The sequence below is a fragment of the Aythya fuligula genome, chromosome 8 (assembly GCF_009819795.1).
Source record: "Aythya fuligula isolate bAytFul2 chromosome 8, bAytFul2.pri, whole genome shotgun sequence".
Classification (NCBI taxonomy): domain Eukaryota; kingdom Metazoa; phylum Chordata; class Aves; order Anseriformes; family Anatidae; genus Aythya; species Aythya fuligula.
In genome coordinates this window covers 17,189,296-17,215,187 of record NC_045566.1, presented here as the reverse complement: position 1 = coordinate 17,215,187, position 25,892 = coordinate 17,189,296, and the positions used below count along the sequence as shown (strand labels likewise).

The window sequence follows — 25,892 nt, the reverse complement described above, 5'->3', positions numbered from 1 at the left end:
CTGAAAGGTGAATGACCTCTACTTACACATAACTGATTGCAATGATCTATAATAACACTATTCTACACAGCACACTGAGCTGTGCCATATTACTAAACTGTGACTTATTCATTTATTCTAACTCTTTACTGAGCCATTACATTTAGAATACACAGCAAATATCTAAAATATAAGATCCAAATTACAAAATTTGGTTCTAGCTACGTACAGGAGATATTCAAACCTGTCTTATTTCTAGAAATAGAAAAAAAAAAAATCAGGTAGAGAATTGGAGCTCTTCGCCCCACCCCATCACAAATTTATGCTCATCCCATGTTAGCAGGATCAGAATGTTTGGGTTAAACAGCTTGATTCTACTTCATCAAGGTCTTAAAGATGTTATGGTGTTAAAGACAGTGGGTGGGGGATGAGAACGTGTGTGTTCTGGAGAGAGTACTCTGACTCAAAACTGCCAGTTCTGGTGTTTATAGAATTTGTCACTATTCTTGACTAAATAATTAACCACATAGCACTGATTTTTACTATAGCTGTGGTCACAGGCTTGCAACATTACAAAATACAGTCTTGGCCAGCTAAGCCAAAGTCTTCTGCAGAAGTTAAAAGAAATAGAGAAAAAAAAAAACAGGAGGGAAGAAAAAATGACAGCTAAGAATTAGCAGGAAGTAATTAGCACTCAAAGTTATATGCAGAATTTAGGCAAAGTTGGTGGGAATTTGTGGTATCACCCATCTTCCCTTCTCTGGCAACCCTCTAATCAGGACAACGTTATTATATGGGTATACATGGTTGATTTGGAGATTGTAACAAGCTGCAGAGATGAATGGAAAGTGAAATGCACTTCATCCAGGCCACCCATATCTGTCTGATATTATGATTCCTCCTCTGTTGTCCCTATTTTTCCAATTTTTTTTTAATAACCCCAAAAGATACAACTACAGGGGTAACTTACCTTCCATTACTTTGTCCATTTATTATATTTGCTTTCTGATAGAAGTTCCTTTATTTCTGCTTTCATTTTTCTTTTGGTCACTTTTCTAACATCAACTTTGGGTGGTCTCAAACAATTTTGTTTGGACTAATTCTTTAACTTTTGCTGACATCTGTAAACAATTTTATGGAATGAGCTGAGCTGGACTGCTGCTACTCTGGACAACTTGAATCTCTCCACAGTGAGCAAGTAGCCTAATTTATCTATGTCTCCTGAGGTAAAATGAGGACAAGTAATGGACCAAGAATGCAGATTCATTAATTCAAGCAATTTGCTCACAGGACTAAGCAGAAAATTCCACATGGAGCATTAACACCAAATTAACTCCCTGTGCACAAGCCTCTTCCACATAAATTGCTTGCCCAGCAGCTATCTGTTGCTAAGGCTGTTACAGACTCACTGGAATGGGTGGATCTGAGGCCAAGGTCTGGCTCACTTTTAGGTCTGTATGATTCCTTAACATTTCATTTGGATCACTGAGAGACAGTGGGCAATAGGCACCGCAATTGCTATAGTGTGCACCTGGCAACATTACCATATCCTGGTTTCCAGACACAGCATAGCCTTTACACCTTCTGAGGTATCTTGGAAATTAGCAAGCACTAACACACCCTGTGAGAGTGCCTGGCACTGAAAATGAGTGCATACAGCCAATAATTGCCCTTTTCCCTCTCTTTTTGTACCATACTAAAATAGTACAGAAGAACTCCAACATCGTAGCCCACAACATATACAAGACAATCCCCAATGCCACAGTTTCTAAGGCTATCTGTAAAAACTCAACATTTTTATAAGCATTTCAAGAATACATGAAGAGTTTAGGATTCAAAGCACAGTGACCTTGTAAGTACTACCAAACGTTTATCTATTCTGATGGGGTCCCAGACTTTATATTAGTAAGAGACCAGACTTAATATTAATAAGAGACACTGTTGTCCTGAGCATACATTCAAAGTTTTTAAGAAAAGAAAAACAGATTTTTAGAGATTTAAAATCAGGCATAGATTATGTGAGTACCTGGACACCACCATAGTACACGTACTACAGGATCCTCTTTTGTCCTGGCCTCCTGAAATTGCAAACTTCAGAGCAAATGCTGAAGTTCTGTATATAAACATATGCTGGAATGGAAGCCATACAATCACATACAGTCTTAGCATCTTTCAGAAAGACATACACTCAGTTTGGGAAAGAGCTTTTTTAGACTTATTAAAGCAGGGTTCTCTTGGAAAACAACTTAAAACTTTCCGATTGATTGTTAAGCAACTGGAAATTATATACCCTTCCAAAAATCTTGGTATCTTAGATGCAATTTCCTTTTTCTTTTGTTTTCATCAAACGTTGTTACCTTGGAGAGAACGGAGATATGAGCTGCATCTCTTTGGCCCAGGTAATTATGGGAGGTGGCAAGCTCTTTACTTCACATGGAAGGGTGACATCTTCCCCTGCAGTTACTGAGATATCTATGGGTTCGTCATATGCATTTCCTTGCTGGTCTCCAGGCCTGGACACTCTAGGTTTAACTATAATAAGGAACATGTTAAGTAGATAAAATGAATATACATATTTGCACAAATGTAACACCATACCATTTTACTTCAGATTACAGAATCACAGAATGGCCGAGGTTGGAAGAGACCTCTGAATATCATCTAGTCCACCCCCCCTGCTAGGCTGGATCACCTAGAGCACATTACACAGGATGGCACCCAGGTGGGTTTTGAATATCTCCAGAGAAGGAGACTCCATAACCTCTCTGGGCAACCTGTTCCAGTGCTCTGTCACCCTCACAGAAAGGGAATGCCCTGCCATATTCAGCTGGAACCTCCTGCGCTTCAGTTTGTACCCATTGCCTCTCATCCTGTCACTAAGCACAACTGAAAAGAGATTTTCAGGAAACTCCAAAAAGAGACTCCAGGAGTGGCCTCACCAGGGCTGAGTAGAGGGGGAGGATCACCTCCCTTGACCTGCTGGCAACACTCTTCCAAATGCAACCCAGGATACCGTTGGCCTTCTTGGCCACGAGGGCACATTGCTGTCCACCTCCCAGGTCCCTCTCTGCAGAGCTGCTCTCCAGCAGGTCAGCGACCAGCCTGTACTGGTGCTTGGGGTTATTCCTCCCTAGGTGCAGGACCCTGCACTTGCCCTTGTTGAACTTCATGAGGTTCCTCACAGCCCACCTCTACAGCCTGTTGAGGCCCCTCTAAATGGCAGCACAGCCCTCCGGGGTATGAGCCACTCCTCCCAGCTTGATGTCGTCAGCAAACCTGCTGAGGGTGCACTCCATTCCATCGTCCAGGTCGTTGATGAGTAAGTTGAACAACACTGGACCCAGTACTGATACCTGGGGGACACCACTAGCTACAGACCTCCAACTAGACTGCACGAATAAGCACAACCCTCTGAGCTCTGCCATCCAGCCAACTGTCAATCCACCTCACTGTCCACTCATCTAGGCCGCACTTCCTGAGCTTGTCTATGAAATTTAACGTTTATTTCTTGTATCAGGTATATAACATTACAATCCTTTTTTTTTTTTTTTTTTAAATAAAAAAAAGATGTTTCTGCACTGGACTTGCTGCTGTAAATCACTGTAATGCTGATGTATAGTGCCTGGTTAGCTCAGACACTGGCTGATGCCTACCTGCAACACCACAAATATCAGCAAGACTGCACTGTCCACCTAAAAAGCTGGACAGCAAACAATATATGCAGTTCATGTACATGCTGAGGTCTGTATTGCATAAGTAGTTTGCAACCAATACCTGAATGGACTTATACTGCAGCATCAATAACTACAAGCCATAAACATCTGGCAACACAAATCTAATAAGTCAAATTTTTTTACTATACTGGGAGATGGTATGAAGCCTTGGGAACAATGAGATTAATGGATCTTCATTCTTTTATCAGCAGGTACTTATATTTCTATAGAGGTACTTCCTATCCACTTCTATAAAGGATGAAATCAAATAAGCCCAAGTTCTTAGGTCCATGAACTCAAGGTAACAGGCATCGGGAGGTTTTAAGGGAATCACAGAGGCTGAAGAATTGGCCTTTCAATATCTGCCATTTGTAAAATTGCCTAGTATGTAGATCCAGTAATCTAGGACAGAGCCAAAAGCACTAATTGGAGATTAGTTTAAATCCTGTTTGCACTGCGGGTATCATACTTCACTATCTACCTGGAGGGGGATTGCAGTCTAAACTAGAACTCAATGAGCGGATTGAAAAATGACACTAGATTTTAGCTCATATATACCATAGACAGTCAGCTGGACTTTCCGCGTAGCATAACCAGCAGCATTTGTTGCAGTGCACACATATTCCCCAGTCTCTTCACCCCCTGGTGAAACTACATACAGACTTCCATCAGAACCTGCAGAAAACTTCCCATTGTTGGGAAGAATTACTTCTCCTTTCTGTAGAAAGAAAAAAAAAAGTCCATAGTGCCTGGATGTTAAAAAATACAGCAAGTTATAAATATTTAATTCAATAAAAGCTAAGCCTTACAGAAAGAAAATCTAATGAAAACATAAAAACTATTACAGGAATATAAAATTTGTTAGTGCCTGTAGCAGCTGAATTCATTGCTGCAACCCATTTGTATGAAGACTGCTGTATTTTCAATATAATGCTGGGTCCAATTTTTCACAGTTCTGTAGACAAAACAACTTGCAGGCAGTCTGACTAAACTAACCAATATGTAATATACATTACAGTACCACTTCTTTTGTTTATGACTTCTATTGTTTATGGCTGAGATGGGCAAAATATTTTGAATTAACTAAGAAGTTTAGCCCCAAAATTCTGTCATTCTTCATTGAAACTCACTAACTTTTTGCATTGTTTTAGGGTCACTGTCTGAGCAGTAACAACAGCAGAAACACAAGGATTCATATCTAGAAAACTTGTTATTTTGCTATATATTCAAATATATATATATATAATATATATATACACACACACACACACACACACACATAAAGCAGGACCTAATTCTTAAAAAAAAAAAAAGTCAGCATTTCAACTGAACTAATTTTGATATAGGTTTCCAATGTCAGAACAGATCTTGTATACATAGCATAAAAAGTTTCCCAGCAGACACTCCTTTTCCATATTGAACTTCCAAGACTAAAAATCATCTTAGAGCAAACCTCTTAAACAAAAATGAATTTTCAATCTGTGGCAGGTTGCCTAATCTGAAATTATCACCTCATAACAGGAATATCAACAATTTCTGAAGTATTAGAAAGTACAAAGATATAGGGATAAACCCAAAGAAATCTTTCCAAAGAACAGAACCTTGATTTATGTCTGGACCATGGCCAGGAAGTACTACTCTAAGAAACAAAAGCAGTTACAAATAGAGATTTCCAGATCCCTCACAACGCAGTTTTTTGGTTGCATCTCTTGCCTACAGTTTTATGACAAGTAAAAGATGTCTTCAACTTATTTTCCACCACAAAAAGCTCAAATATGAGATGTTACCTTGGACCAGACAATAGATGGCTTAGGAACTCCACTTGCTTTGCATGGCAATGTCACTGGGATTCCTTCAATGGTGCTGAATATCTGCTGTCCATGCTGAATAACAGGCAGAACTAAAAATAAATGGAAGTATTAAACACATGCAAAATATTTCAAAGCACAGCACAGCTCTTGCAATAAAGTCCCTATACTCAACTACTAATTCCTACAGACAGCAAGGGTTGGGAATTTTCAGCCTGTTCTCTGAACCCTCTAACTAACGTTGACCTGTCACCTCTTCCTCCCCCACTCTCCAGTCTTTTATGACAGAACATGGACCTGTTCATATCAAAGCATGTCAGTCACAGGTTGATTAGTAGATCAGATACACACAGCTTTAAAGTAAATGTAGGTATTTTAGCTGATTGCAGTCATTTAAGGCAGTCTTTATCACACCATTCACTGATGACATTTTAGGCTAGATGCCTGAAACAGTACTGTACAGGATCTATCCTATATAGCACATTTCATGAGAAGAGGCTCAGCATTTTTGTTGCTGAATCAGTTTCTATTGCTGGACAACACTTTGAGAAGAGCAGATTTGAAAGTGAAGAAACAATCACATTACAAGTTCATTTAATCTTTGTTATAAATGCTACAAAGTTGTAATAACTGCACTGATGGTTTCTGCGTGGACTGGGCAGACAGAGAGAAACTTGAATAAAACCACCAGATTACTTTATTAAATCACTAATAAGAGGTACTAATAAGAGAACCTCAATACCCCTCCCTAACAGAGCTGATCTTCAGTTAACAATAGAAAGAACAGATTTAAGACATGGTCAGACTTAAGGTTGTAATACCAAGAACTAGATCTTTCAAAGACCAAAATATATTCCCTTCTGTCCTCAGGTTCTAAAAAATTCCAAAATCTACTGTGCACACAGAAGACCTTATCAGACACTGAATATTTGTCTGAATTAACAAGCAACAGCTACTGTTAACATAGAACAGTGTTCCAGCACCTTCAGTGAAGCTTAGAATAAATCTTCCATGATTAATTTAACACATGAGAAACTTTCAGTCTGTAAACCATAAAGTAGATGGGACCCCACACAGAGTTAATGCAAGAATTTACAGCAGAAATACAGATGGGTTACCACAATCCTAACACTTGTCTTGCTGGCAATATAATTTCCAATAGGGCTACGAAAAAAAAAAAAAAAAAAGTTTTGCAAAAGTTCTAATTTATTTTAATTGCAATTCTCCCATGAGTTGTGCATGCTTTTATTAGTTATGAAACACACATTGCTTTTCATGGTTTTCAGTAAACTTGCATCTGTTTTGTTAATAAAGCTAAAGATAAGTTTGCACAGCTTGACCTTTCTAGATGTTTCAAAATGAAGATTTTTTACAACCATAAAATGGCATTATTTTTGTTTAATTTCAAAACAAGTCTCAATTGCTCCATTCTCTCCTGTGCAGTGGACCGTGCTACTTTACAAAGCAACATTACTGAAGAGGAAAACTGAGAAATTAGTATAGCTATAATGAGAAAGCACTAATGAGAGCTCCTGTTAGTAAGATACACACTTTTATCTTCCAGCCAGCACAAAGCAAGACAGTGTTCCTTACCATACACATTAACAGTAGTAGTTTTGTTGTTTGTCCCAGCAACATTACTGGCCATGCAGGTATAATCACCTCCATCCTGCAGCCGAACTCTTTCAAGGTGCAGGCTTCCATCACTGCGAACATTAATGTAGGGATTGGGAACCAGCTGCCAAAAGAATGATGTAACGTGTTGCTAAAGAAAATACTTGCTTGATAATATTTACTTTGGGATGCAGCGCAGCTGTAATTTTACTCTTTCACATTTAAAAAAAATAAAATATGTTCCTGAAGAATTTTACTAGAGCTTTTCCTACTTTCAATCTTTCATAAAAAGTTAATTTTAAATTAGAATTTTAGTAGCACCTTGTATGTAATGCTGGAGTGAGATTAACACCTACAGCAGCAACTCTGCTCTGTCACAGCACATATGCAACTGCCACTGGTGCTTCTAGTCATGTATTAAAGCAAGAACAAACTTAGTTGAACTATTTTACTGCACTTTGTAGTTATACCAGTAATCCAGTGTCATTATAGATCACCTCTGATGAGTGCAATGACTTCTTGACTTCTTCTACAAATAGATGACTTTTTTGTTGTTTGTTTGTTTTTGTTTGTTTGTTTGTTTTTGTTTTCTGTTTTGTTTTTTTGTTTGTTTGTTTGTTTTTACAGTTATCAGAACCTTCTAAATACTCTTGGCATAATCATCATGTAAAAGGGATCAGCTCTAAGCATACCTTCACCCTCTGAGCATGTTGTATAGACTTTAGTTGGCAGCAGCAACATTTAAAAAGTATCTATTGTGAAAGATAACGAAGACATTTCACCAAAAGACAGTAATTATTAAAAATTACCTGCTCTCTAGCAACATTAAAAAATTCAGAGATTTTTACCAATCAACTGGAAGAGCTCTGCCTAGAATATGCTCAGCAACACAGACTTGCCTTACACAGAGGCTGTCAGAATGAGAAATTATTCCAGTCCTGCTCTGGTCAGAGAAAACTACATTCTTTTCTGAATGCAACTTGCTCCAACGCTTTCCTTGGAGTGGAGTTTTTGTCACGTGCTTACAATTACAGGAAACTAGTACTACTGTACAGAAGAATTAGCAACTCAACAAGGAGGATCCTGCCAGTATTTCTCACAGAAGTTACAGCCTGTGTTATTTGCACCTTCACAGTCTAAAGAAAAGGCTGGTGATTCACAATGACAAAAATTCAGCAGAAAACTCTTACAAGTAAAGGGTCTAGTAGTGTCAGGGTTCTGCTTGGTGGCAATAAAAATTGAGCAAGGTCTCCCTGAAGCCACAATTATGAAGGCAGCATTGCACAGCAGGCTGCTTGAGGAAAAAACATCACAGAAAGCATATCTAATGGAAAATGTGAAAACCCACATGAAGACATTTTTGCTACCTTTTTCTTTTAATTACAGCCATGAAGAAAGGGCGCAATTTGCAAGCAAAATTAAAAATTGGGAATCTCAAATTCAGCAATTCAGCTGCTACTAAAGAAATTAAACTTCACTCAGACAACCAGCCCAGGAGCAGAGTGTGTGCAACCTTCCTGTCTGCAAGAGTTATAAACTGACAACGGTGTGCTCTGAAAGGAGAGAGAAAAAATACAAGGTTTCATGCTCTGAGCACTGCATCACTAAGAAAGGACTGCACGGTACAGGGATGTTTACCTCATGTCAAAAAATTAAATCTACAAAGATTTTCTAGTATCTTTATTTTAAGAAATTAGGGAAAAAGAAATACTTTTCAGTCAGCAGGGTTTAAATTCCAACACTTTTGTTATTCTGGTGGGTATTTTCTACTAGCATTCCTATTTTCAGAGTCAAAAGCTACCAGGCAGGAGCTAACAAGAATGCATGCAACAGCTTTGACAGTAAGTAAAATAGAAGATAAAAGGACAATTCACAAATACTTTGGTTCCAAGTTCATTTATAGGAATTCCTATCCCCCACTACCATCTTCCATTCCCTCATCCATGCTTCAGAATTAGCAATTTCCTACAGTGGGCAGAGATCACAGTGAGGCATAATGGTCAGCATGCCACACTTCCACTTTTGTATTTCAAACACTAATAAATTGTCATTTCTCAAGGGGAATGGCTGCACCCTGAATGACAGCACGTGTGGAAACTCAGAAGCAGCTACTGCCTTACAGATACAGCCACCTGGCTTCTCCTGGGAAAGCAGCAGCTTCTGCTGCATGGTGGTGGTCAGCTGTAACTCAACTCATTGACACCACGTCCTTGTTTCCAGTGAGCCAGACAAATCTCATGAAGCATCTTTATATTAAGCATAAAACCTGTCACTATATTTGAACATCAATTTTTTGAAATTAAACCCAGTTGTCACCATGGCTTAAAATACCAATTGTTGATTTTCTATGCCAACAGATCTTACAAGAAACAAAACACAGTCTTACCACCATACTGTTCCTAATCCATCTCCGGTCTGGAATGGGGTTTCCAGCAAGCAGTACGCATGGCAAAGTGAGCTGCTGCCCCTCAATTACATTGGCTGTGTCTGGACTTATTCCAATCAGAGGTGTAACTTGGGAAAAAAAATAAAAAATAAAAAATAAATTAGAAGAAATAATAGGATTTTTTTTTTTTTTTTTTAATATATATTCATGTCCTGTCAGTAATGCTACTAGTGATGCAGCAGCATCAGAAAAAGGTCTCCTCGTGCAAGACACTATACAGATACAGAGCAGGAAATTTTTCTGCAATGAAAACCATATGATTTAGACAGAAAGGGGAAAAAAAGTTAGAAAGAAAAAAAATGTAGCGGTCAACAAACAGCATAGTAAGTACCAACATACTTAATCTTAGGACAAAGCATACCAGATAAGGTTCTGGTATCTGAAATGTCAATGATGAAGGCAGGGAAAAAAAATAAATTAGAATAGCATAGGAGAGAAAAGGAAGCTGAAGGAATACACATACAGTGATCCTAAGATTAAGGAATGGCAGCAAAGAGCTGCCAGTTGAAACTGGATCCAGTCCAGCATTTTCCTGGAAGATCATGTTCCTGTGGATACCAAGTTCATTTACCATTTTTCCTTACCTGGGCAAAATACTGAAGAACAAAAGTAGCAGTTTTGGTGAGCACAATAAATAAGCAGTATTTTCCTCTGGGCATAAAATTTTAAAGGCTTAGAACTGAGGTCAATAGCACAGCAGAAAATTCTGTGTAATGCAACAGAACAAAATCCTGTGCATGTGCTTCATAAATTACTTTTAAATAATGGGAATTAATTAACAATTTTAAATAGGTAAAAACATCTCATCTATCAAAGATTATTAGTATTACAGATTTCTACCACATGTTTTAGGTTAACAAATGTTTTCTTTGATGGCAGACAGATCCATTCTAATCCTCCCACAAATGTGTACATTCCATCGCATTATTTTTCCTTTTATTGCCAATTGCCCAACAGAGATAATAAACAACTCCTTAGTAGCACAACTCTTGTCAAAGCTGGACATTTATTGTCTTCTTGGATCACTAAGATTCCTTTCCAGTTATATCAATGCATTGGCCTAAGCAAATTCATTGCTGCTTTTTTTTTTTGTTTCCTTTTTTTTAAATATGAATTAAATGTCAGAGAACCAATCATTAGCATTCAGCATTATAGTGATTTTTCATTCCTTAATCAATTTATTTAGCAATAAGAAACAGGACACAAGATAAATAATTTTTAAGGTCTATGCTATAATATGTAGTTGGAATTCATTCAAATTATTGTAGCCAGTAAAAAAACAATGTTCTAATGTGCAAAATTCACTGAATTAATTATAATCTTCCATGCAAATGTTTTCTGATTCAGTTGTTGTGGCCGACTACACACGTAAATGCAGCTACAGATGCAAATATATAGTTACATGTATACCCCTGTTTATGTACATGACCAATAGACATCCTACATATCGTAAAAACACCACTGACTGCCATCTACTCCAGTATATTCCTGGTATGGAAATGCTGCCACTCTTTCCTTTCAGGGATGTCACTAACACCAACCAGTCTTACCCAGTCCAGTTACTGTGATTGTGGCTGGCTGTGACTGAATCCTTCCAAACTGGTTTTCAGCCTCACAGATATAAGTTCCTTCATCACTGACCCACAAATCTAGAGGGGAAAACAAACAAACAAAAACAAAAGATGAGATTGCAGCAGTTGAAACGATACTGAGAAGTTTGCAATACACTAATACCTTATCCTTTTACCTTTCATTTTAAATATTCTCTTTTTGCTAGATCATTCCTTCTGTCACGAAGCAGGGAAACAATGACTATATAAGTGCTTCAGTGAAAATGCATCGCACAAATATGATACTTTTCATCACTTATATGTTGCATATACTTTAATACTGTATACACTACTGCGTATAAATAATATATAGTAGTTATTTACATATCCACACATACATATACAGTGCATTTTCTGTGGTATACTGCTTACTACATACAGCATTGGGTGTCTGTATTTGACTAGATACCCACATAACACATGAATTACTGTACTGTACAAACAGAATATGGGAATTACTTTAACCACCCTGATTATGTCTAGAGAGGAATAAAAGATGATTAAGAAAATAGGATAACATCATTTAGTCTATGGGTAACTGCAGTGCTCCAGATAACTGAAATTGCAAAGACACTCGCAGAATTCTTAATTATTACACAAATTAGGACTTGCCTAAAACAGGAAGTTTAAAAACGCTTCTTAAAATAAATTATTATTATTATTATTATATCATCATCTGTGGCTCCTCAGTATCAACACAGACAATGACCCACATTTATTTAAATAAAAGTGCAATTGTTTCTATGAAGAAGAGCAAAGGCAATGACCACTCAAACAGAATTCACAAACTCATGGGAAAATGATACATCTCAACAGCAATGAAATGAGTATCAGAAACACAATCTCTGACAAAATACAGTATTTTTATAGAGGTAACAAATTTATATAGTAGCGTAACAACTTAAATGCATTGTATATATCATATTTCTCTTCGGCACCTTTTCTTCATAAAGTTTAGTCTACTTACTATTAATTGACAGAGCTCCTGTTCTGAATTGACTGATGGAACTAACAGCAAATGGTCTCGAGAAAAGGGAAGCACCATTCAGCCGCCTCCATTTAACCTTTGGTTCTGGGTAACCCTGAACATAGCATGGCAGTGTGATATTTGAGCCAATATTAGCAGATTCATCACTGGGTTCTTGCGTAAAAACTGGGGGAGCTGGGAAAGAAGACAGAAGAGTACGGAAAGTGAATCGAGGTTGTAACATGACAGTAAAGTTCTGCTTGCACTACTGACGACCCACATTTATCTACCATTTATGTACAACAGATCCTAGCAACAGACTCCCAACTTCAGTAACAGAACACAAAAGCAGCCTTGTCACAATACTTAGTGATATTGAGGAGGTCAGAAATGGACTAAACGTTTCAAAATAATGAAAATACAGCCATCCCTTTCATATGAATGTGAATGCTCAAGAGTTAACACCGAGTTCCTCCTCTCCTTCAAACAGTTTTGCCCCTTGTTTCAGAAAGTATACATGACTGACAGGAACATCCATTTAATGGGGGCATGACACATCAGGCCACAAGCAGTTAGAAAGACTTTTGAAAAGAGGACAGGAAGAACTAAGTTACAATAAACTTACATAGTAACTCAAGTTGTTATATTGTATTCTCTACACAAGAATACTACAACCTATGTTAGGTTGAAGTTTGAACAGTTTCCTCCTTCTCTGGCTCTGTCTTCCTCCTCAAAACTTTTAAGCTTTGCAAAAGAAGAGTGAGGGTAAGTCGAGAATCCAAATAGGACAAGGCTATTTAGCTCAGTGAACACCACCAAAAAGGAGTTCCCAGTACACGCAATTATTCAAGGACTTGTACACACATATTTAAGAGAAAAGCTCAAATAAATAAGGCACTACAGCAAGCTACTTACAGCCAACATCCAGTGTTATCTTTGCAGAAGCTGTCCCTGCATCATTCGTAGCCACACAGGTATAATCACCTGCATCCAGATCTTGTGTTTCCTGGATCTTCAAAAGACCCCGATGAGAATCAATAATGAGAAATGCTGATGGTCTTAACTCTAAGTCACCTAAGTTCAGACAGAAAAAAAAAAAAAAAAAAAAAAAAAAATGAAATCTAACAGGGTATTTACCAAAATTACTCCTACTGAACTGTGTCCAAATTTGGGATTAGTTCACAACTCGACTGTATTCATTCAGTAGATGAATACTCTGATTTTCATTCAACTCAGTGGGAAAATTCATTCCTGCGTTAGACACAATCTCATTTTATTTGTATCTGTTTTACAAGGGAAATATAAACTGAAGTAGCTTTGGACAGAGATCACCATTAGGATAGTATGCCAGGCTGTACCAGAGACTATTTGTGGCAGCCACTTAATTAGAGACTATTTATGGCAGCCACTTGTCTGCCAATTCCATGCCAAGTTGGAAACTCTGTAAAACCTAGAGAACAGCTCTGCTACATCTCAAGCTCAGCAGGAGCCATAATACTGCTGTGTAACACTCAGAATTGGCCCACACATTGGAAGATGTTTTGTGACTTTTGTAGCATATAGCTAAGCATGAAGCATAAAGCATAAAGCATGAAGCTTAGTTAAGCACAAATGAGGCACGGCTTTTTCTTTTTATTTATGCTAGGGTAAGTTCATTCACTGTATTTAAACAGGAGAGAGAGGTTAAGTGCCATATCTTCTAGATTTAGAGAATTTCACAGGTCAGTCACTGGTTGAATACTACATACGCTTTTGAGAAAAATGAAGTCCCTTCAAGATCATTGTTCTAAATATTGCTGCTAAAGTAAATAAATCAAAGAAGTGCACCTTTAAACCATTTAACCTGGGGATGTGGGATTCCGGTTGTTTTACACTCCATAATAGTTGTGTCTCCAAGAGCAACCAGAATTTCACTCTGAACTACAGTCAATGTTGGGCCCTCTATAAAGAAACAACAGAGAGAAAATGAGTTCCTCATCTAAAGCATTCACCATTATTAAGACATAAACAATGAAAGACTTAACTTTCTCTTGGTATACAAAAAATATTTGCACTAAAAGTCAAACAGGCTTTAAAATCATGTGAGGTGACAGATAAATACTAGGTAACAGGAAAAAAAAAAAGTAGAGTTTGGAATGTCAGAACACCTGGACCTTATATAGAATATGCAGGAATAAAAGGAAAGAATTGGAAGAGTTTGACCATTTAGAAAGTAAAAAGCTTCAAAGCCTTTATCTCCCTCTTCAGCCTAAGTTTGGTCACTAAGAATTTTAGTACTCAATTAAAATATGGGGTAGTATTTAGAGGACATGATTTGGACTAGGACTCCAGATGGCTAAGCACACTACAGGAATATACAGAAACATGATTCCATCTCCAAAGACCTACTCAGTTTTGCATGCCTACCCTACATTAGTATTTATTTATTTATTTATTTTAACAGCATAAGAAACAGAAAGCCACTAATGAATCCTAACAATACTGTTCAGATTTTAACAGAAAACAAAAGGGGCAAATCTCTCCAGAGCTTTGGGAAATTTCTACAAATATGAGCTGCATAGTACTGCAAAATAACTGTACCACCCTGATGTTGTATTAGTTTGCTTTTTTAGTTTCACTACATTACTTCTATTACTTACCAATGTATGTAAGGGTGGATGTCTGTTTCTCTGTCCCAGCTGAGTTACTTGCCAAGCAACCATAAACTCCCTCATCTTTTGGAATTGCCTTTTTTATGATCAAGGTCCCTTCTGGGGTCAGCCTGTACCTGGAAATACATAGGGGACCAACCAAAAAAGCTAATTAAAAAAGAAAGTGTTACATCTACACTCCATGCAACAACAGCAGCATGACTAGATGGTTTACAAACAGGTACTGCTTTTCCTCATGATAAACAACATAAACAACTTGGTATTATTACTTCTACTAGAGGAAATCAATGTACATTATGAAGACAATTGAGTTAAATCTTGTAAAAAAAACATTCCCAAAGCATTCTCCTGGAGAAACTGGCTGCTCAAGGCTTGGACAGGTATACGCTTGGTTGGGTTAAAATCTGGCCGTGTCCCCAGGCCCAAAGAGTTAACGGAGTTAAGTCCAGTTGGAGGCCAGTCACTAGTGGAATCCCCCAGGGCTCAGTACTGTGGCCAGTTCTCTTTTATACCTTTATTGATGATATGGATGAGGGGATCGAAGGCACTCTCAGTAAGTTTGCAGATGACACCAAGTTAGGCATGAGTGTTGATCTGCTCAATGGTAGATCTGCAGAGGGGTCTGGACAGGCTGGACCAATGGGCTGAGGCCAACTCTATGAGATTCAACAAGGCCAAGTGACAAGTCCAGCATCTGGGGCACAACAACCCCATGCAGCGCTACAGGCTGAGGGAAGAGTGGCTGGAAAGCTGCCCGTCAGAAAGGGACCTGGGAATATTGGTTGATAGCTGGCTGAATATGAGCGGGTGGTGTGCTCAGGTGGTCAAGAAGGCTAACAGCATCCTGGCTTGGATCAGGAATAGTGCAGCCAGCAGGACCAGGAAAGTGATTGTCCCTCTGTACTCGGCTCTGGTGAGGCCGCACCTCGAGTACTGCATTCAGTTTTGGGCCCCTCAGTACAAGAAGGACATGGAGGTGCTAATCACAGTATTTCTAGTTCAGAGATGAGGTAATAGAAATTAAAGAGTTATAAAGATGAAAGTTGTGGTACTATTTCCTAAACTTGCAGGCTCCTGTGGCAGAAAGTCAGAATATTTCAGCAACCTTCACAATCTCTTTCTCATACATGAAAAAGGGGGAGAGGGAGAGAGAAAGAGAAAGAGAAAGGGGGAGAGAGAGAGAGAGAGAGAGAGAGAGAGAGAAAGAGAACTTAACTCCTACCTGTATGAACCAATAATAAACATTTCATTGTGTGTCCATACTACTGTTGGCTTTGGATAACCTGTTGCAGAACATCTGATGAACACTTCAGAGCCTTCTGTAAAAGTCTGATTCTTAGGCGAAATGACGACCCTAGGTGGTTCTATTAGAAGAAAAGAAAAGCAGCAATTAAGATCGATTTTGTAAGCACTTACACATTATAATAATCATTTTAATTCTGCTTCCAAACAGTTCCATAGTGAGAAAACGGTCCTGATAAAGGTCACATGATTGTTTCCCTACAATTGCCTCCACTTAGCACAAATAATGACTGTTAGACACACATGAACTAACTCATAAGGTCAATTACTGTACAGGGCACAGACAAGAACAGCAGAAGACCTCAATCCCAGTTGCTATAGGCTGATTTGTCCCGCAGGGCATCTTACTGCATCTGAAAGCAAGTTTGCCAAGGAACACAAAAATATCTTTAAAATTTATCAAATATATATATATAGTTTTAAAATATATTAGTGGTAACATCAGCATACAAGCCCTGAACATACTGTTATTTAACCTTTGTAGTATACTTTCATTTCAAACAATTGCAACATGCTTTGGATTTCATGATTAATTCACATCTGTTAGTATTTCATGAAAACCTATCTGCAGGCCCCCACCCCACACATAAAGCCCCTCTGTTGAGAGAGGGCAGGAGCTGTGCTGAGGAAGGCTTTTGGCCACGGTCTTGCAGCAGGTGCTGTGGGGGAGCAGAGCCAGTGCCCGGATCCGTGGCCTCCGCTTTCAGTTACTGAAGGAACGTGTCAGTGTGTCAAGGATCCTTCAATCCTTGTAAAAATGCATGCAAAACCACACAGCCACACTGCCAAAGGCAAGGAAAAAAATAAGTAATAAACAGCAACTAATTTGCACACAGATTTGCAAAACTAAACACAAATGCATCTACATACTGCCTCATCCTTTTCTTTCTCAAATTCATGGTGTTAAGGTCCCCCAGTTTCATTTTCATTTCTAGAGGGGATTCTGCAGGGTCCTGAAAAGCCTCTCTAGCATCTCGTGAGGGTCTGAATCCTCCAGAACCCTGGATGAAAGGCACCAGAGGAAGGCAAAGCCGCAGCGTCAGTAATACCGGGATCAAATCCAGACACGAGGGGGTAGGGAAAGGCAAGAAATGAATGCAAGCTACAGGATTGTCCTCAAGTGATTGAGGACATGCACAGCTTTCTCAGCTATTTTTGTTTTGTTTTAAATCCTGCCAAGAAACACTGGGAGATATTCTGCATGCTTTGGTCTTAAGGCTCCTGTTGATATTAGGAAGCTCTTTGTTTCAGATAGTTACACACTGTGCTGTGACACTGTTCCCCACAGTTATTGTCACACTGCAATAGCACCAGGCGAGCAAAAGAAGGTGCAAGTAATATTTAATATGCAAGCTATTAAATTAATGAAAAGAAATCAACAGACACAGCTGTAATACTCAAGCTACCACCTAGGCCACCCAAGGCCACAGTCAGCACTAATTAACCACCTGGTTTTCTTGCTCAAAAGCCAGCTAGGGGCACAGAATTGGCTTTCTTGTATGGCAGGACAATTTGATTAATTTTGCTTTACTGTTTGTACCAGAAAGGACAAGATCCATGGGCAGGAGAAGCACAAGCTCCTTACCACACTCATCCCATTCAAGTCTGTAGAGATAAAAATAATATATATACATATAGCCTTTTAAACAAAGATCACATGTGATTTTTCTGAAGATAATGAAGGTTGGTGTGGAGACTCCAGGCTCTGAAACACTCACAATTGCACCTTTCCTTGGTCCATTTAAATCATTAGAAGAAATTTAACTTAACATGAATAAAAGGACAACAAATGCCAAATTTTTCTTTTATTCAACATTAAAAAAATATTTACCACCATTTATTAGCAAAAAGCAAACAGTCAATGACAATAATTGTCATTACTTTCTGCATCTTTTTTCCAACAGAAGCGTTTCCCCCAAGCCTCGCTGTAGAGGATATTTGACTTAACTATTACTTGTATCAATATTTTTTGTGCCGCACCCTCAAGGTTATTTCTTGCCATTTTTGCTAAGAGCATCTTTTAAAAGCTGAAGGATTCCAACTGTTAACCTGACAAGTAATGTCCTAACAAGGCTGATTAACTATTTAAACATATTTTAATCAAAACCAACCATGTAATAATGCAATCACTTCAGAAGTTTGCATACACTTGCTGCAGAATTTTTATTTATTTATTTTTACAAGGATTTGATTTCCATCAAATGTCACTTCCTCAGAACCTTACGCACACGTATTCTGGCCGAGAATAGACAAAGCCCCTCCCCTGGGCTCTTCTCTGGCACTTCTCTGTCATTTCTACTCATTCTCATTAGCAAACATTAAAAAGGGACTGGACTGAGCTCCCTGGGCTTCCAATTACCTAGATGCTGCAGGAGCAGAATTTTAGCACAAAGACCTGCTTTTAGTAACACAGCAACTGTAGTCCTGCTGTGAAATATGAGTTCTCTTCTCTACTCCTGTGTAACCACAGCAGTGTCTACACATTCTTGTGTTACTGTGAGTTTTATAGATATGCCTTAACTTTTCCATGTGGGAGCACATAGATGGGATTGCTTGGCTTTGATCTCAAACTTGCTAAAAACCTACAGGTTAGTATCAGGAGTGCACACTGGAAGGCAGGGGTGGGGTGGGGTGAGTGGAATCTCATTGTAATAGCTATTAACGTATGTCAGCAAGCGAGACAAGACAAGGGTTATGCACATACTGAAGAACTCTAGTGGAAGCAGATTTCCACTTTGATGTCAGTTCAAGCACAGAATTCAGGTTATGTCCTATGCCATGAAATAATACATGCATACACCACCTCTCACTACACACACAAAAGGAATCCTCTCTGCTTATCTGATTTCTATTATTTATTTTGAATCATGTTTCAGCAATATGCATCGGAATTAATATTTGATACAGTATTTTTCTACTTTTGCTCACTTACAAAGCTTCCTGTTTGAATGGAAGCTGAGAACAAATTTGTTACAGCAGAAATAAAGATCAGAACATTAAATGCAAATAAATATAAAGCAGCCTTCAAAATTAGCCAACCAGCCAGACACATTCATCTGTCCTTCTGGCGTCAACCAAGTGAACCTAATGAAAAAGAAATATTGTCTTTGGACATAATTATCCTACCCCATTCACTTGCCAGCCATCTCATTTAGCTGCCACTTTCCCACTGTCCCCTCACCTGCACACCCATGCCCACAGAGATGTGCAGATCATCCTGCATCACCCCTCACCCTGGCACTCTGCGCAACACAGTGGGAAAACACCCAGTCCGTAACTGCCTATGCACTAGAGAAAGATAAGATAATTCCCAAAGCTCCCAAGCACAAATTTAACTTCTGTGGGGCAGGAGGTGGAACACCACTTGGGACCCCGTTGATTGGCCCGGAGGGCACGCAAGCTGCAATGTCAGCAGCTCCAGCAGCACGCCCAGGCTGGAACAAGCCACTCTGCTTCAGAACCAGCCTTGCAGCGTGTACCATGACACCACGGCGGTGTGCCAAGAGGTGTGATGGGGAGAGGAGAACCCAACCCATTTGCTCTCTTACTCAGAGGGGCTGCTTCCCAAAAGGCATGTGGATGTGTGCTGTCACCATGGCTTCTCGCCAAAGTTGTCTCTCAAAACCTCTCTGCACTTCCTTGTGATTTGGCATTCACTGACCAAATGCATACTCTACTAGAAAACATTAAGTGCATGATTTTAAGTATTCACCAGTTGTGAACGAGAGGCCAACTAAGGAAACATCTAACAACACACGTACCACAAGCATGGCCTTTACAGTCCACAGTCTCCTGTGGACTTCCCTGCAGGAGAAAGGCATGGAGAATTAAAGAGAATGGATTCTGTCCTTCTCATGTCCCTGTCCTGGGTTTGTGCTCAGCCCTAGAGGCTGGTAGAGCTGAAATGAACTTGGTATGCACCTTTATAAACCCAAAGGAGGCAGGCCTCCTGCTCCAGCAGAGCAGCACCAACAAGCTGCAAATAAGCAAGCATCATCTTGGAAAATAGCATTTTTCAAAACAAGAAATAGGGAATTAGTGGATACTTCTCAGGGGATGTGTCCCTGTCTTCACTGGGCAGATGGCGCACTTCAAGCACATCCAGACTGAATTTGTCCATGCTCCTGTGAGCAATCTGTACCGAGGACTGCACGCAACCCTCCTGAAAGAGGTACCAATGCAACACTTTTCTTACAGCTGTGGGTACTATACTTAGCAGCTAAACTAATCATTTGCCTGTGCTTTTTACAACTACTGCAGTAACAGAGGCCAAATACCCTGCAAGAAGCTAGTTCCCATGGGATTTGCAGGGAATGCAATGAGCCACAGGTTTGGGTGGGTCAGCATAAATCTAGAAATGCTGATTTCTAAATTTGTTTCTGCTCCTTCAAATCTCCTCTTAAAAATTCTTCTGAAGAGATAGACTTTCCATGAGAAAGCAACTAGAAAATAATCTCTCTCATTTGATGTCATGCGCTTGCTCATTAAGATGCATGACACTTAACACATCCTGTTTTGTTTAATGCCTGAATTTTTCATCCTTCATCAAGTCTGAACTCAAATTCATTGTAGTAAGTACTCTCCCTTCTATGCATAACCTGAATATTACAAAAATTACAAGAGATTAATCATCACTTATTTAGCTGAATTTGTAAGAAATGATACAGAAGAGACTTGGAAAACCAAAAGATATATTTAGCTGGATGAGAAAGCTTTGTTTGTCCCACTTCTGCACTGATCTATAGAGGATATCACAAAGGAATTTTAACAAAAGAAACACCTGGAATAATAAGTTCAGGCCAAATCATAAAAACAAGCTATCAGCGACTGGTCTTATAACACAAACCTTTTTGCCCCATCAGCTCCTTTTCTCTGAATGCAGACAAAAACCTCTTATGAACCACAGCACAGGGAGCAGATGAACAAACTTTGGGACTCCAGCTGATTTTCCTGACCTACAGAGAACTTGAGAGGGGATGCTCGGACAGTTCCTGACCCTGCCGCTAACTTGCTTCTCCTGCACAGGAAGCTTGCTTCTGAAGGGCAGCTCACTGACCTCCTCTGAGCCTGCTGTGAGTGGCAATCAGCACCTAGCAGAGGGATACCTACTGATTCATCTCTTTTTCTTTCAGACAATATTGTCTTTTGCATCAAAGAAGTGCTGAAAGTTTAACTGCATTTTACTTCCTTCCCTTTTAGAGCAGGAAGTGCTACGGTGGTAACAGGTTACAAGTCCAACCTGTTGAGAGGAGTTGAGCCATTCACTCTGTGGATCCATCTTGTAATAACGTCCAAAACTGAGGGTGCACTTTAGAAGTCAGAGCAGTGAATCAACACCAATACAACCCTAGGAGGCCCAAGAGACTGTATTCCTCAGTATCTCAAAGGCCACAAGGTCCAAGACCTTTCAGCCTGCTGTGAGCAGCACAGTGCCATGGCACAGGTGGGCACAGCTTTTAACCAGGACGTCTGGCCAGCAGGGCTCAGTGCTGGTGATGAACAAGTCGTGGCTCAGCATAGCAGCTAACACAGAACATGCAGCCTCGAAAAAAAAGTCAACTCCCATTCAAGTATCAGGCTGTATTTGTACAGCTGCTGGTCTAGAAAGAACATTAAAAAAAATTAAAAATCAGATTAACATTCCCTTTCAGGAGAGCTATCAAAAGAAAAAATTTCAAAACAATTCTATTCAAAACAAGGGTTTACTACAACCCACTTGTAAAGCAGACGCTGGATTATTTTTAGAGCTACAAACGTTTGTTCTCTGCCTTAACTCCTACTGCAGAAAGAAAATGAGGATGAAAGCATTGTTTGTTCTCTTATGACCCAAAATTCAGAGGTCTGTATTGGATCTGTGCCAACAATAATAAAGGGATCTGATATGAATTTAATATGACATGCAGAATTACGTGCAGCTACATAAAGCACGAACCCATCTCTATTAATAAGACCACAAATTGCCTTCTTTCAGAAGGGAAACATTACAACCCCTTTAAACTTTTTCTTCATACGTGAAGCCATCCTTGACTCTTTTGCTGTCAAATATAAACCATTCTTTTCAATATTCTGGACCCTAACAAACAGTATGGGCTGTGCATGACACAGTTAATCATACATCAGAGTACCTCCAGAAATTTGGTAAAAATCATTTGGTTCAAGCAAAGTAAAACAATACACATACAACCATTCTGACACCACTCAGTTTCTGCATACAGCCATTCAAAAGGTTGTCTGGAGTTTACATTTTCCAAACACCACAAGACAGACAGTGCTGCAGGAATCTGAGTTCAGCTGCAGCTCAATGTTTGCTACATTTGCTACTATCTTTATTCTACTCCAAGCATCTTTCATCAGAAAGAAGAAAATGCTTCTCAGACTGCCAACTAATCCTGTATAAACTGTCTAAGAAGGTTATCTCAGGCACGTTTTAAACCTGTTAGCAATACCAGTACCAGCCAAAACGCAATTCTCAACTATTTGATATAATCATTCTACATATACAAATGATTTGAAACTAAATATTCTGCTGTGGCAACACTAAACTTCTCTAGCTCTACTGTAAAAACCTGCCAGATGTAATTTGCTCATCGTGTTAAATCTCCCAGCTGGTCTGCAGACCTTAGGGACAGAATCTAAATCCCTGGAAGAGAGGAATGAGGGAGGGGGCACTTCTCTTGACTTTGACATGCTTGAATGATTGTCTTGATGGAAAAATCCTGTGGAATTCAAAACAGTTTTCCAAACATGTATGGGCTGAGTTTTTTTCATGGATTTCCCCCTCTCCCCCTTTAACTTACTAGAAATTTAACAGTTATAACTCAACCATAGATATCCAAATGGTAATTCAGACAGAGCAGTGAAGAAACACCTCACCACTACATTTTGTAACAGGTCCTACATAATTGATTACGCATCTATTTACTCTGCCTTGACAGATCAATCTACTCTTCCTACATCAAAAGCTGCATCCCCTCAGTAAGTGTTACAATTCCATTTTTGACATCTTTCTTTTACAGCACCTTAATGCAGGCAATTCTTCTTTTTTCCCCCCCATAATTTTAAGTTTTCCATTAGCTAATAAAGTAGTAGGATTACAGCAAAGAAATTAATAAGGTACCCACTCTGGTCAGAATATCATTAGCAAGCAGAAATACTGTTAGAGTCACTAACAAGTAGTTTATCAATACAGCCAAAACCTAAAAATATAGGACACAATAGTTTTCTATAACATTTGGCAGTTCTGACTCTTCTTATCCACAGACTGCATGCTGGGAAACCAAGGTTCAAACCTCCACATGACCAAGGCAGTCAAAACCAAATCTGAAGTACTTTCAGATTTCAACAGAATTTGCCCCAATTCAAATTACTGCGTTTTTTTTTTTTTTTTTTTTCTTTTTTTTCAAGTTTGTTCTTGATTTGAAGCAATAACATGGACCTAGAGCTTGCTTGGTCTCAACCCATGGCCTCTTCTTCAGTCCTGACATACTCTGAAAGTCCTTATCTTATGTAGTCCTTCATAAAATCTTGATTGATTCTTAGCTTGTATTAAATGACACAAGATGACTAATACAGTAATACATAGAAACACTTAGAAGTATTATTCTAAGGAGATATAAAGTAATCCAGAAGAACACAGGAACTCTTACCAAGTACATGCACGTGTATAACAGTAGTTTCACTGAAAGGGGAAATAAAAATCACACATGCAGTCCTTAACTTTTCTCAAAGTCAGGCTCGGCTACAAATATTGGGGACTGATGCTGCTAAGAACATGAGTGTGCACATACACAAACAAGAACAAAATCTGTCTGCAGCTACCTCTTTGTGCTCTACACTTTAGGAGACACTAACAACGAAGATACCTGAGGCTCTATACAGACATACAGCAGGATTAAGCTGGCAGTTTCAGAAGAGGTATCAAACCATGGTTCATAGAGGCCCACATCATGAGGCAGTGTCACAAGCTGAGCGTAAGTCCTGTTTGGTGATTTGCACCAGTATTTTAAAACAAGGAAGAACTACATTACTTTCTACCAGTCTCTAAGTTGTTTCATCAATAGGCATAAACTGCAAAAGTTACTATGAGAGATAGTTCACAAAAAAAGATGAAGCAAGTTAAAACCATATCAGAGGAAGCTTAACAGGCAGTTTTCTTGTTACCTTGTACTGTAAGGAAGACAGATGCTGTAGTAGATCCACCCTCATTAGAAGCGATGCAGTTGTACTTGCCAGCATCTGTGAACTTTACGGTCTTCACCTCTAAAGACAGATTGCTCAGCACCCTTATCCGCAGGGGCTCCTTCAGCCACACATCTCTGCCATTCCTCTGCCAGGTGAGATTGTAACGCACAGTGCTTAATGTTAGGCAGGTCAAGATGGCTGCTTCGCCAGGGACAGCTGTGATGTTGTTAGGAACCTGAATCATGGGTGGAGGCTCTGTGTAGAAAGAACAGAATAAAAAAACAAAATAAGGAGAAAAAAGATTTGGGAGCCTTTGCTTCATTGGTAGATTCTTGGTAAATAAGTTGAAGTATGCTATAGTGCAAAACAATTGTAATATTGGTTACTATTTTAGTTTCATTTCACCTTGCTCAACCCATGGAACAGAGATCCCAGGCCAGCATCATCACTCCCTGACATAAGCTACCTGACGAGAATACACCTGATGTATGTGAAAAAAATATTGCATCACCCAGGATGAAATGCCACATCTTGTATGAGAGGATGTTGTGCTGTTCTTTGAGCTAATCTTGCACCAGGAAAAGCCAACATGAGATCACAGCCCCGCAACCAGGTCTCTGAGTTCTCTGAGGTATGACCATGCATGGTACAATCTGAGTTCCACTCCAGAGTTTTGCGGGCTTGTTTATGAAGAAAAAAAAGGAAAAAAATGCTACTACAAATCTCTTCTAACAGAGACGATGAAACCAAGTCACCAGCTGCTGCAAGCATCATCATCATGTTCTTTACATGATTGGTTTGTTTCTAAGGATATGTGGAAGGAGACACTGTCTGCTCCTTTAAGTCTCCCTGATCAAGGGTGTTACTGAGCACAGTGAAGGAAAGACAAGGCAGTAAACAGTACGCAGAGACACACACTTGATAGACAAACAGTATCAGAAACAGTGACAAGAAAACTCAGTCACGCTAATTGATGGGCAATCAAGTAGCTTCTGCCATCACTTCAAAGAGGGACGTTTTTAATTGCACTTCTAGAAGGATGCAGCTGCAACAGTATTGAGTACTGGAATTTAGCTTTGAAGCTACAAATGCTAAAAATAGGAGCAGTTGTCTCAATACTTCTTGAGATATCACTGACAAAGCAGAAAATGTTTAAATGCTGAAGAACGTAAATTATGTAATGCTATGCATTCTGTATGCATTCCACGTACGTGGTATGCATAACGTGTTACAGAAATGATATATTCATATATTCCATTTGCTGGTTTCCCCAGCACTACCCCTGACTGTTTCTTGCTAAGAAAAATCTGCAATGAATAATATTCTGACCAGGATGCTTCAGCAGAAGTAAGACAGCTGTAAGAGCAAGACCAAATCTTTACCAGCACACACCAAAAATCAATTATCCTAAGCAAACCAAGCCTAGAGAAAAAAAACATATATGTATTTATTGAGGGTAAAAGTTGCTCCTAAACTCAGAGCCAGCCATAACTCTTCCTCATTTAAGTCTCCTGTGGGGTCTCAGATGAGGTTCACAAGCTTTAGGCCAGCTCTCTGCATACCAATGACTCCCTCATACATGCCACACGCTGGGCATACAGCTCTGCTTCCCTTGGAGCAC

At 39.2% G+C, this 25,892-nt stretch overlaps 1 protein-coding gene across 1 annotated transcript in view; it reads right to left on the bottom strand.

Moving 5' to 3' along the window:
- Positions 1–25,892, bottom strand: part of HMCN1 (hemicentin 1) — a 194,130-nt gene that overhangs the window by 107,133 nt on the left and 61,105 nt on the right. Inside the window, exons 11-22 of the mRNA XM_032192128.1 lie at positions 24,251–24,526; positions 16,011–16,152; positions 14,777–14,904; positions 13,965–14,078; positions 13,053–13,211; positions 12,138–12,332; positions 11,111–11,209; positions 9,501–9,628; positions 7,094–7,238; positions 5,480–5,592; positions 4,251–4,410; positions 2,337–2,511 (exon numbers count right to left, since the gene is read on the bottom strand). Of these exons, the coding sequence (XP_032048019.1) occupies positions 2,337–2,511; positions 4,251–4,410; positions 5,480–5,592; positions 7,094–7,238; positions 9,501–9,628; positions 11,111–11,209; positions 12,138–12,332; positions 13,053–13,211; positions 13,965–14,078; positions 14,777–14,904; positions 16,011–16,152; positions 24,251–24,526 (1,834 nt within the window). The remainder of the gene's footprint in view (positions 1–2,336; positions 2,512–4,250; positions 4,411–5,479; positions 5,593–7,093; positions 7,239–9,500; positions 9,629–11,110; positions 11,210–12,137; positions 12,333–13,052; positions 13,212–13,964; positions 14,079–14,776; positions 14,905–16,010; positions 16,153–24,250; positions 24,527–25,892) is intronic.